At 38.9% G+C, this 13,930-nt stretch overlaps 1 protein-coding gene across 3 annotated transcripts in view; it reads right to left on the bottom strand.

Annotated features, from left to right (window-relative positions):
• TEX10 (testis expressed 10) overlaps positions 1 to 13,930 on the bottom strand; it is a 53,467-nt gene that overhangs the window by 5,882 nt on the left and 33,655 nt on the right. For all 3 annotated transcript variants that reach the window (XM_041408081.1, XM_041408082.1, XM_041408083.1), the window contains exons 10-11: positions 10,136 to 10,224; positions 8,833 to 8,966 (exon numbers count right to left, since the gene is read on the bottom strand). In XM_041408081.1, the coding sequence (XP_041264015.1) occupies positions 8,833 to 8,966; positions 10,136 to 10,224 (223 nt within the window). The remainder of the gene's footprint in view (positions 1 to 8,832; positions 8,967 to 10,135; positions 10,225 to 13,930) is intronic.

Raw genomic sequence — 13,930 nt, 5'->3', positions numbered from 1 at the left:
GCAGGTCAAGACACCCAAATGAGATAATGACAGAACAGAATATATCAACTGTGTTGTGTCAAAAATAATAGACCACAACATTTGCAGCTGGAGGATGGGAAAGGTTAGGGAAAGGACCATTAGCTCAAGGTCCTGTGGTATGAAAACTCAGCCTTAAGTAATGTGGATGCCATGCTAGTTTAATCAGAAATTAAACTAGGGCACCATGCACGATACAGAAGTGCAGTCAGCTTTTTCCAAAATGCCATGCCACACCTGTTTTTAGCCCTGCTTATGCCAGCCAAATTCAGGAGATCCTTAACACATCTGCCTAGTGGCACATAACATTGTTGGGCTGTCAGGACATTGCTCATGTTAATCAGTATCACAGGTGCAGGGCAAGTGTTTTGTTTGACTAGCAGGACTATTTAAAAGACAATTTCATAGATACTCTTGCACTGAATACCTTTACTATACATTTAATTTATAATGAAACAATGTTATTAAAACTGAGTACACCATCCTAAATATAGTAGGGCTTTCGTCCACTGCAATTTGAAAGTGGTAAAATATTAAGTACTCTGGAATATTCCCAAGAAATCTCCTCAAAACATCAGTGTTATTAGTAGTGGCAAGGAATAAAGTGAAGCTGCAGCAGAGGTTATTACTGGGGACTGTCATGTCAAGGACAAACTGTGACACCATTCTGACCTGGTATTTTAATGAGCAGCACTTACACAAAAGGTAAAGCTGCACTGATGAAATCTATTGGGTGACAGCTCCAAGCTGAGAAACCCTGCCAAGGCAGGAGGAGCTGGACTAACCTATGGAAAAGATCACACAGGTTTGATGAGTAACAGCTAACAGAAACAGTAACAGAAAAATTCGCTGAAAAAAAGTGGTGGGTCGTGTGCCTGGAGACTCCACTAGAAGTAAAAACTTCTGTATGCAGCTATGAGTTTTACCAGTTGGAAATGAGGAGGAAATTCTGTAACAGCTGACCACAAGTGGTTGCGATACAACCACAAAATGGGCAGATGTTACTTCAGAATGTAAAAATAAAGATAATCCCAACAGAAGTGCTCAGACAGAATAGGGATCATGTCTCCAATACTACTCTGTAAGATCTTACTTAGAATTAGACCATTTCTGACATACTGTGCAATGTAGGAGCCACTCATTTTCAGGAAAGGCAAATTCAAACCAAACAGACACAGAAAAATTGCACAAAGAGAGATCCTGTCTTACAGGCGTCAAGGCAAAGAACTGAACCTGCCTGGGCTGACAAAGTGACACCCAAGAAGGATATTGTCACTTACAAAGTAGTGAAAAATGTTGCACCAAAACAAATGTAACCAAAGAACTAAACATAACAATGATCGTGGCTGGCTGGGAATGCAGATGAAATGGAAATGGGGAAGGATGACTAAGAAAGGAGAAAATGCAGGAGACATTTGTTGCTCATAGGGCAGAGCTTGGGCACTTTACAAAGGCGTTTGCCATATGCTTCTGGGCACATCACACCAGACACAGTCTGCCAGAGAGATCCCTTCTGATTCAGTACAGACCCACAAATTAAAGATCTTAAAGGCAAATCCACCAGACCCACCCAACAAAAATACCATTTCATTATTAGTATTTCACCCTTAGGACTATGTCCCTGGAAAAAGCCCACCATCCACTAAGGCTCTCCCTGAGAGGAAAGGTTGTAGGAGTGTTTCATAACAGGTATAATATGACCTTCTGGCATAGATTCTTCCCGAACTGGCACGGAAAACAGGCACCACTGGACAGCAGCATAATTCCTTAGAAGGGCTGTGGTAAAGTGCAGGCTGATTTTTCAATCTTTTAGATCTTTTGAACCCTCAAAACAGCACCACCATTCCCTACATCACTTCTGTTTTCCTACAATTAAGTGGGAGAGGCAATTCTTTTCAATTCTATAAATTAAATCCTGCTTGAAATGGCTTTCATACCAAATGCCTGTTATAAAAAGTGTAACTGAAACGTTTTTAGACATGGAAATGAAAGGAAAAGAAAACTTAATTATCACATGAAAATTAGTATTTTCCCTGACAATTTATTTTCCTTAGGCAAGGTTTTGCATGATTTTTAATTTCCATAATAAAATGTCACAGCTGATTCATTACATTACATTTGATTAGCATTTATCACATTTTTGGCACATTCACAGATTGATTTTGGACCAAAGCCAGAGTAGTTTTGTTTCAGAGCAATCCTGAAGTGAATGGACTGAGAACAGGCATTTTTGATCAGGGAGGAGTGGGTCTTTTTCTTTTTGAGGCAAGTATTTTGTAACAGGTTTGGCTTAGGCTTAGACATTTTATTGGGATGCTTTTTTCCTTTTAATTTTGTTTGAATGTTCACTTGAATAAATTAACAAAGAAAAGCATTCTCTTAAACACAGGGATTATCAGTTATCATTATGCAGCAAATGCTACAGGCCCTGTAATCCATTGGCAGATTTTCAAACCAAACCCTATTGATCAGACAAGCCCAAGTGTCACGAGCCACACAATTGCAGCAGCAGGTTCCCTACTGGTGCTTTGGGAAGTCATTGCTACAGGGGCTTCCTTGCCTGCCACCCTGAAGACAAACTCCAACAGCAGCCAACTACAACAGGAAAGAAAAAACCCAACAACAACAAAAAAAACCCACCACCAAACAAAACAAACAACCCCAAACAAACAAATTAAAAAAAGGAAAAAAAAATGCTGGAAAGGCCCCTCAGAAGCACAGCCTGACCCAGGTATTTTGGGGATCCTGACACCAGGGAGTATTTTACTTCAACTGAATGAGTTAAAAGCATTTTTGCCACTGACAGCCCCCATGGCTGACAATGCAATCCCACACAGGCTTTTCACAGGTCTAGCGCAGAATCAGAGGAATTCATCAGTTTAATGTTGTTCATCTCTAAGATGCTCTCGCCTCCAGAAGCCAGAGTTGGGGTGACCCAAGGAAGCCCAGTCTCAGTGTGAGCCCTCATGGCAACAGGAACAAGCACACCTGATGAACCGAGACTAATGTTTTGTTCATTATTGAACTGTTCCCACTCTCCCTCAATGCTTCCTGTAACACAACAGAATCCTGACTCAGAGTCTCAAGGAAACTACTAATCAGCAACTATCCAGAGAAAATGTTTGTATTATTTCAAATTCAGTCATGCTGCAAAGTACTCTTTTTTCAAAGAAAAATACTCACCTTCCTCTGAAGACACACACAAGCAGAAGCACAGAGAGGAACCCAAGAAGAAGGAATGATAATGGATCAAGTATTTTAGCATGCCACTGTGTGGAGTCAAACCAAAGGCAGTTCAGACTCTCTGAGAAATGATTTTATTAAAACAAGAAAGTTGGCGCACACCAGATACTATAACCTAAGGTGAACTTTAAAATATATTTTTCAACTCCCATTGACATGGACCTCAGATGTAGATAACTAAAATGTAACAGGCTGTTCTGTGGTGAATTCCCCAGCCCTTGTGAAATGCCTGTTTGGAGCAGGACTGTATCCAGTGTAACATGTTAGTGCGGAGCGTAGAAAACGAGAAGTTTTCAGGTGATGGGGCAGGCAATGAAGCTTGGCTTCTGAAGCTTGGCCAGCTCCCCCGAAGCACTCTCACTTATCAGACACTGTACTCCCCTGACAGGTGCTGCTTCTCTTTCTGAAATAAATTGATTTGACAGGGCAATATTAACAGTGCCCTGAGTTGTTGAGAAAGCTGCGTACAACAAGAGATCTTTGTTCATCTGCCTTGGGTAAGCTCACAGAGGCGGATGTGAAAGATATTCCTGATTCACTGACTCCAGAAAAAAAAACCTAACAAAACCCCATAAAAACCTCCGCATGAAACCCCTACACACTCACAACAAAACAAAACAAAACCTAAGTTAAAAAAAAAAAACCAAAACAGCCAAAAAGAGGAACAGAGTGTGCAGTAGAACATTACATGGGTGAGCAACAAGGGAAAAAACACACTATTGGGCTAATTTTTCATTTGGAGTAGCAAAATGTGAATGAAAAACTTATTTAAGAATTAGAAATGCTTAAGAACATATATGATGTCCCACATATTGATAGAGACTTTGTACTTCCAAAGACTTAGAAGAATTATGACGCACAGTTCATGCCATGGTCACAGTGTAACTGCAGCACACAAACTCATTTCATCTGCTAACTATGATGCTTGCCTGGCTGCAGGCTCCTTGGCTGTGACACAGGGTCTGATATAAAATCTATATTTGAGAATCAATTAAACTAAGTGAAGTTATCTTTATTTGCCACTGGACACAAATACCTGAATGGCAAGCACCATAGCTCACCTCCTGAGCAACACCTTGATCGTGTGTTCAAGTCTGGGTACCAGCAAGATTTGGTGCTACAAGGCAGGGAGGGCTAGACACAATCACCCTGGTTCTCTAAGAGAGGGGCATTTCTGAAAACACTGTTATTAGCAAAGCCAGGGTTTAAGCTCAACAGCCGCTGTGTTATCCAAGAGTAGACAAAGCCATACCTGCAGAACATCACAGGTCGGGTTCTCTTCTCAGAGCCATCTTACTAACAAAATTCAAAGAAAGGACACCACAAAACAGCTTTTTTCATCCTCTTACAGCCATAATATGCCCTTCTTTCACAGCTCTGCAGCTTCCTCACAGCTATAAAATGTCACCACAGCTGTCACCCAGCTCCTCCTCTGGATGCCTCCTCCTCAAACTACATGCAGGACAGTCAAAGGAACATCTGATGTTTAAGTCTCCAAATTCACCTGCCTGTCTCTTCTACAAACAATAGGACTTGAAAACACAGAAAACCCAACACTTAGCTCTTGTCCCACAAAGCCTCTCTTTTTAAGCAAACATAGGTTAGGTATCACAAGCCAGGATTTGAATATAAAGCACAATACACAGTACCTGTGGTGTTGTAAGTTCATGATAGTTATGTGCTGTAACACTGCAGTGAGCTCACAGGTTTTAAAAGATATACTGGAAGTATATTATGCAGGTAAAATGGAGCACTGGCCTAAAGATCAGCTTAGATTTTCTGGAAGTTTGTGTTTTACTGTTTATGTTTTACTGGTGGGGGCTGGTTTTGGTGCTTTCTTGTTTGCGTTGGGTTTAAGTTTTACATCTTATGAAAGAGACCTTTGAAAAAGAGTTTTTTTAATTTTATGAGGCATTCCTTTTACTTAAATTCCTTCCTTTCTACTTCTCTGGACATTGCATTACTTTCCAAGAAAATAATCTTCACCTCTAAACATTAAAGGTGGGATAGGATGTAGCTTTACTAAGTGTCAACGGGCTTATACAGAATTTTTTGTCTTCCTTAAAGAAGATTAAAATTGTACCATATTCCTAGTTTAGAAGGAATTTTATTTAGGAGGAAGTTTATTTACCCTCAGCTGCCTTTTCTCCCTAATGTAACTTTAACCTGTAAATCTCAATAAAGACAACAAGCTGAAATCTTTCAGGAATTTCAATTCAAAAATCTAAACTGTAAAAATTGTTTAGGGTTTTTTTAAAGCATTAATCTCTGCTTCAAATTAGGCTACAGCCCCACCATTTACTTCAAGACAAACATCCTTGCAGAGCTTTTAATTTATATCCACTGACTTGCTATCTTTATTGACTGGCTGTAATTTTTTCATAGCACATCCGTGCAGACCCAGCCTTCCCAACTGTATTTCACTTTTAAGACTGAACAGGTTTGGACACAGATTAGTGTATTACACTACATGCATCTCCAAGTTTTTGAATTCAAGTCTGCTTTTAAAAGCAGCTGACCTTCCCCAGTGTTTGCTCTGAAACATTTTAAACAATTGGTTGAATATTTTATTTCTTCAAGTCAGCTGTGGGCTCAATACAGCTCTGGAATCTCGACTTCAAGCAAACCCTCAATTATCATTTGCTTTGCCCCTCTGAAATGTTCAACCGTCACAAACATCAAATATTACAACAGAAATTACCATGTATACACTGTTACCTTGTTAAACTCTTCATTTCTGTGGGCACTTTTTCATTCGATCCTGGCAGAGCAATTCAATTACAGGGGAGTGAACAATATCACTGACAAACACTATGGGCACAGTTAAAATGAGCCAAGGCTGAAGCTCTTCCCTCAGGCTGCAACCATTTATTCTGGAGTCCCATTTATTTCAGCTACAGGGGGGTGATTTTAAATAATTGGCTTCAACAAGACAGAAGTAATTTTAGGCAGAAGTTCCTCCAGAAAAGGAACCAAAGTTCCCACATCTAACATCTCTTTTAGACAAATCATGAAGACTAACCTTTACAGCTATGCAAAGCAGCATTTAAAGAAACACTTTTCTGAAGCATTGCTTCTTAACTGAAAATCACCACTATTTAAAAGCTTCCAAAAAAACCCCCAAATATGGTTTCAGATTGCCACGATTCCAATTCCAAACCACTCTCTAGTCAAAAGAAAAGTAATTTACAAACAATATCCATCTGAAAACAGGTTTTGTTAAAAACTACTTAAAAGCATTGCTTCCTATCACAAGTGCATTTGTTACTGTTATCCACATGCTACCAAGTGTCCTGGCTGTAACAACACTCCAGAAGTCCAAACTGCTGTTTGAAAATGCCTCAAGTTACTCTTTTCCTTTCCAGAAATTGCCTTTTCTCCAGAGGCACATTGCTTTTTCTCCAGCATCTCTCGCGTGCATACGTTATACGTGAAATTCCCTCTACCAGCTCTTTGCCCTTAGAATCACCCATTGCACATCTATGGACAGGAAGGTGGGATTGCCTTCCCCTGTACTGGGAAACAAAGTTGAGCAGTCAGCAGTAAGGCCAACAAGCTATGGCCTCCAGATTCCCACCTGGGACCCTTCTTCAGTCCCACCACCCTGGCTGCTGCTGCCTCACAGCCCCTACAGCCCCTGCAGGCTGGGTGCTGCCAAGCAGGATGCTGGAACAGAGTTATAAACCCAGCCCCTGCAGGCTGGGTGCTGCCAAGCAGGATGCTGGAACAGTTATAACCCGCCCTGCTCTAATCTAGAGCTTTTTCTCTTTCACCTGCTTATTTTCATAGACCTTATGGGGAATTAGTATTTGCAACCTTATTCTTTTCAGCAGAGCACTAAAAACTAAGAATGGTTCAGACAAAACTAGAGGTGGAAGAAATAAAAGATGATGGTGGAAGGACTAGTATGAATCTGATCACTAGTCTCACTTATTGATAGGAAACCAGGCCACATTAAAATACTTTTCCACTGAGAGGAAATCCTGAATTACAACTACATAATGAGAACTCTTAAACAATTGTCAACACAGAGTAGAGGCCTGGTCTGCAGCCAACGAGCACTGTTCTCATTTAACAGGTATTTAAAATTACTACAAACATCTTACTTAACATTACAGCACCACCATAAACTTCCTTATCCAGCAAGGGAACAGATGAAAGGTTAGCATTCAGAAGCTCTGCAATACACCAAATTCCACCAAAAGCATGACTAATTCAAGCCAAGATTTATAATTTCCTATAGAACTTCTCTATCTAAATAAATAAATTTTCTGCCACAGCTAAAAATATTTTGACTCCAAAATTCTATCACATCTTGAACTATCTCTTCTTGGAAGAGGACAGTCCCCCGACCTACCTCCCTCACACTCAATGCACACAGAACTCTCATGTCACACTCTTTCCAGACACCCTAGGAGAGCCTCATGATTCGCTGGCAGTTTTCACCTCCCCAGAGATTGAAACTCTGGGGTTTGCTTTTTTGGCTAGGATTTTTTTGTTGTTGCTGTTTAGGTTATTTTTTTTTCCTTTTTGAGAGCAGATTAGCTTGTTCAGTACCTAGTGAAGACTACTTGGTCCACAAAAAGTATTCCTGTGGAGCTTGTGGCAAACCTTGAATGCAAAGGTTTTTAACAAGCCTGCATTTTTTGTATTTTTTAACTTTACTTTCTTGGTTATAAAAAAACTGTCCAGACTCCAAATCCCAAGGTTTTAATGGACTACAGTCCCCAGAACAATTTTTTCAGAAACTAAGCATTATATATCATATTGGTCAACATGTTTGAGGTTGGAGAATGGTACTCATACAAGGAAAAGATAAAGCCCCCCAAACTTAAAGAACACAGTGCTGCTATTAATGTATTAATTAGTATTAATGTATTAATATCTAATACAGCACTGTAGAGTGCTGTATTAGATATTTAAACACGTCACTACAATATGACTTCATACCTCAAAGTGTTTTCTGGTGAGCTAAACAATAAAAACAGCTGATGCAGAAAGACAGCTAATGCACCTGTGAATAAAATCTGGTGGCTCAAATCCCTTTTAGAACTGACAATTAAATTAAGTTTTCAGCTCTTGTGATGTTAGGTACTGAATTCAGAGTGAAGTTTCTATGTTTTAACCATATTTTGGTTAAATAATCAGGAATTACTCAAAATAATGACTAATGCCAACTGAATATTGGTTTGAAGTTCAAATTTTATTCAATGCAAGTGCTTCTTAATTAACAGTGGCACTTATTCTCCAGGAAAACTCTTTATAAATAGTATTCTTACAATTAATTTGTTTTTGAAAGCCAAAATATATTGCTGGTCCTAATATTAGTGCTTAAGAATTTCTACCAAGGTTTCTACCAATCTTTTACTTGAGTATTACTTTGCATACTACGTGTCTAAACATTTAGCTTTTATCTGATGGCTGCAGAGAAATGTAGGTTGTTCAATAGCTTTTATATTTTTCATTCTTTTGTCAACTCAAATCACGACAGGATTTAGCCATCTGTGGAAAAGGGATGGAGAGCACTCAGAGTTTGTATGCTGTCATTTAGAATTAGGGTTGATGTATTACCTCTGTCACAGCCCAGTGGTGTAAAAATTGGTCCAGATCAGTTAGGTAAAGACGGATAGGTGAAAGCTGTGTCTGGCTAATGTGTGGTTTTCCTCTAATGCCCTGGAGACTAGTCAGCTCCTCTCTTGAAAACCCTGGGGAAGAAGAAGCAGTACAACAGTATCACAAAACAAGCCAAACAGTGTTCTACTTCAACAGCATCATTGACAAACACTGTCTTTTACACTATGTCAACATAACAATTTTTTCTTAAAAGCTCTTGCTTGGTTTAATAAACTAAGTATATCAAACTACAAATTTTGACTTTTGACCAAAAATAAAAATATTTTAAAAACTCAATAGTACTATAATATGATACAAAAAACACCTTAAGAGGCCTGTGTTATGCTATTTTCAATATATGTATCTTTAAAAAAATAACAAAAATGGGTATAATGAAAACTACTTCATGTATTCCTAATAGCTTAGTAATAAATAATATAACCTCAGGGATTAAAAAAAATACAATTTGGCTTATTATTTCTGGACAAGTATTAGATGTTTTAGTAAAACAGGATGACCACTCCCCCAGAGTTACTTGCGCTTTGCTTTCATTTTCTCTGCTATCAGTTTAGCAGTCTTTGTACCATTTTAGGAACAAAAAGGTAATTTTTGAAAACAAAGTATCTGAACATTATAAATAATCAAGGTGATAAAGAAAACACTATTTTTTACCACAGCACAAGTCAGTGGGAGTTACTTCTCAGCAATATTACGCCATTTTAAGCACTGTAACTTCCCACAGTTGCATCACCACAGAATGAAACTATTTTTATAGCTGAGTAAGAACAGAGTAGCAGAAGTAGCTCTGCTCACACACTGACCTTGGCCAGGTCACTTTAATGTACTTTGATTACTTTATTCTGATGGAATGTTTTTAAGAGCGTAAGCACGTTCACAGGAAATCCCAGAGGCACTCATTTATATTGTTATGAGCCAATAAAAGGCATTCACTTCAAGCTAGGAAAAAAAAATCTTGTTTGTATGTCATCTGCTAAATTTAGGTTTTCCTCATACTTTCCTGAAAAAGTTGCTAGAATGAAGGAAAAGTATGCAAATATTCAGCCCAAGTGGAAAAGTGTAAAAGCAGAGTGTCAAAAATCAGATCAAGAAAATAAAATCTCATATCAAAAACATATAACAAGATTACAATTACTTTCAGGAAATACTTACTAAACCATTTACTCTAAATTAAATTCAGTAATTAACTATCAAAACAAATTTCATTTTGTTAATTCTGAATAATTACATTCATATGGATTACCTATAAGGGTTGAAAACAAGAAGCTGAAATAGTCCACATCATTCACTGAATTATCCTGCACTTGGCACTTCCAGCCTGCAAAGGATGATCTACACAAAACCAATAGCAGACAGTTTATTAAAAACCATGTAATTAAGAATTCATAACCTAGCTGCACAATACAATCAATTAGCATGCCTAAAATGTTACAGTTTTAGCATTCCTGTTTCTAATTATTGTTAGAATAGCATTTTAAATAGCTTCAAAACTGGAACTGCCTCTTTTAAAGACAAGTCATACTGAACTTTGTGTCCCTGCATGGCTTTAGGTTGCTAAGATGAATAAATTAACTGAGCAACTTTTCATTAATACTGGTATAATCTTCAGTACAGCGATGACACCGTAAATTAAACTAATTTTATTTCCCTAACTTGGTGAAAGTCTTTATATTACAAATGCTGGGCTATATTCTTCATCATACCCACTACTTTTTATACACAAACAACAAACCCCATCTGAAAGCAGTCTCAGCACCTCTTTCAGAATTGCTGAAGGTATTAAACACAGCTAAGTTAAAAAGTTGATTGGAGATTTAGAACACAAAAAGGAGCAATATGCAAAACCCATTATCAAAGCTGTCTGACACTTTCCATCTCAAGGGCAATCTGGAACAAATGGAGCACCAGCCTACTTCGGTGGCCCAAATTAGAAGCCAGTGCTTGTGGAAACTCAAAGGAAACAGACACCAGTGACCACCTAATGGCAGAGTCTGGCCCATGTGTCAGTGCTGAACCAGGAGGAAGCCAGGAGCTGGGAACAAGGACATCTCACACATGTTTTCCTCACAAGGCTGCAGCTCAAGACCCACATCACATTATGCAAAAATGCATATTATTCAAATTGCCTTGTATGCTGCTTTTGGCACTGGCACTGCAGACTATGGATCTTAGCTGTAAGAGATTGCTGCTTTCCACTCTTACAATCTTGTGAAATTTCAGAGCTTCTGAATGCAACTTTCCAAGCCAACTATCTGCCTCAGATCTTTCTTTTTCCCTAATTTTTCTGTGCCAACAGCCAAAATGGCTTATCTCATGGGTAACAAAATTCTGGAAAGCTTGTTATGCAGGAATTTTTTACAGCTCCGTGCTTTGGGAGCAAAAATATCAAATTTGGAATACTTTTGTGCCAGGCATATACATTTTGCCATCCACAAAAATCCATCCATAATATTTCAGCATCCACAAAAATGACAGCTAGAATATGCACGTGTCTGGAGTTACTCAAAAAGAAAGGACAAAGACCCTGGAGTTTCAGAATTTCTTTAAATTTAAGAAAAAATTCAGGATTCCATCAGACTACCATGGAGGATATAGATAATTCTTGGGAGGCAAAAATCATAGGTGAGAGAGCACCAAGTAAGGCTTTATTAAATAAAGCTCCCCCTTCACAGTGAATTCTTGATGCCTGGCAGTAGGGATCTGCCATGTTTCAGGTGACACAGGAGCTCCTCAGTGCAGGCAGCTCTGCACGCTCCCCTCTGGTTCCTAGCAGGCCTTTGGTCCTGCCCTGAGGCCTGGCTCACTACCTCCTTTTCTTAACCCACAGTCTCTCCACCTCTTCCCAGACCTAAGGCTGCTACTTGGCTGCCAAGTTCTCCCAGGACAAATCCCTTGGCCGTGGCCAATGGTCTCCCAGGAGAATGGTGGATTTTCTCCATCCTTCCAAGGAGGTCCCAGTCCCATTCATTACAGCATGGAAGAGACTTCACACATACTCAACTAAATCAGCCAGAACTCTTGCCATTACTTCCCTGCATTAAGTGGATATTCACACAGGAATCAGATCCACAAACCAGAAGAGAGCGTGAAATCCATGTCCTGTCCAGCACTGCAGAAGAATCTCTCTAAATCTGATGCAGAAAGACCATGATTCTGACTTGAGGTTACTCTTTTTACAAAAATAAGCATTGAGGAGCATGGAGAGAGATTCAAGAGAGTTTAGGACTTGCTAGACTAGACACAGAAATTCAGACTTTGATGCAACCACTGAGCAAAAAGGTGGGAATGCAAGAGGCTGGGAGGGATAACAGATGAGAAGCTGCAAAGGCAATCAGACAAATGTGAAAATAAACAAATCTTGGGTAGGAAAAGAGAAAGTAAGAACATGCAATAAGCCCCAAGGGGCTTATTGCATGTTCTTTACTTATTCAGGAAGGGGCAGACTTTGATGCAACCACTGAGCAAAAAGGTGGGAATGCAAGAGGCTGGGAGGGATAACAGATGAGAAGCTGCAAAGGCAATCAGACAAATGTGAAAATAAATAAATCTTGGGTAGGAAAAGAGAAAGTAAGAACATGTGATAAGCCCCAATTCAGGAAGGATGGACTTGCATGACAAATCTTGTTAGAATCTGGTTTAAAAGAAACAAATTAAAAAATATTTTTCCATATTGGAAAAAATCCACTTCCATATGCAACAGTTAGCAGATCCTTTGAATTCTTTACAATAGGACTAGTGCAGGCAAGAGCCTGCACTAGTCCTATTGTAAAGAATTCAAAGGATCTGCATTTTATATAACCTCCAGAAGAGACTGAACAAAAACTAATATTCACTGCAGATAAGCAAGCAGAAATTGCAATTGGTTCAGGAGATGCCTGGACAGGAAAAAGAACTCCAAAGCTTGTTGCTAAACATCTGGAAATCAAACACTTCTTCAATTTTGTTTTCCCACGCATCTACAAACTCACAAACAGGACAAGCATGTTAAGCATCCTGTGAGAACACCAGGCTAAGGGCCACTGCTACAGACATGAGAGGAAGCAGAGAGAATCCTTGCAGTTCTGCCCTGGGAACATGAGCAAGGAACAAACCCCTGACACAGCTATTATAATGGTTTAATTTAAAATTCATCTCTACAAGCAGAGCTACACTGAGTCACACACACACAAAATCAAGATCCCCAAATTCAGCTGCAGTTTGCTTTTTTAGAAAGTGAAAGCTATTACATGCACAGAAGCAGCCTCAATGTTAACAGAGCAATAAGGTTAAAAATAATCTAGCATTAAATTTAGAAAGTGACAGAGAAGGTTGCCTCTGATCTTCAATGTGGCCTCTCTGTGCATACACCTTAGAGTATGATAATATTACGTGTCATATTTTCTCTAAAAAAAAAAAAAAAAATCTATGTCTCATTCAAATCATGGATGAATGGATCCATCAGGATTACACCATGAAGGATAACATAGTTTGACCTGTTCCTGCCCTATTTATTGCATCATCTATAATGAGCACAGTGTACGAGGCATAAGTAGAAAGGCAGAAGAAAGTATTAGCTCACAAATTCAGGCACGTTGTACAAGATACGAGATAAATACTTCTTGAAATTGTAGAACGAAAGTCAGTGGTAACACATTTCTTCAAGTATCATCAGATTTTTTTTTTAAATTTCAGGACAGAATAAGCTCACATAATTCATACTGGAAGCTTCTCTCATCCCTTTTTTCAGCTAGTTATCCATAGTCCTGCAACAGCTCAACAGTGATTAAAAGATTAAAATGTCACTAACAGCTGCAGAGAGATACTCTTTCAAGCACTTCTAAGAGCAGCACCCATCTGATCTCTACTTCTCTACTTGAATTTACAGTGAATTTGAGGTCAATTTTTTGTTTTCAAGACAGAAGATGCTCTGAAAAATTGGAGCCCAAATGTTTCATACTGAATTCCTAAAGTTATCAGACACTTCTATGCACTTCTGCCTACACCTTTTCCTTCCCTCAGTTACTCATCTTTAAACTGGGAAAAACATCATCTTCCCATC

This window comes from Onychostruthus taczanowskii, unplaced genomic scaffold (assembly GCF_017590055.1).
Source record: "Onychostruthus taczanowskii isolate IOZ18803 unplaced genomic scaffold, ASM1759005v1 scaffold29, whole genome shotgun sequence".
NCBI classification, from domain to species: Eukaryota; Metazoa; Chordata; class Aves; order Passeriformes; family Passeridae; genus Onychostruthus; species Onychostruthus taczanowskii.
The sequence above is the reverse complement of the archived record's forward strand: the minus strand, read 5'-3'. Positions and strand labels throughout refer to the sequence as shown.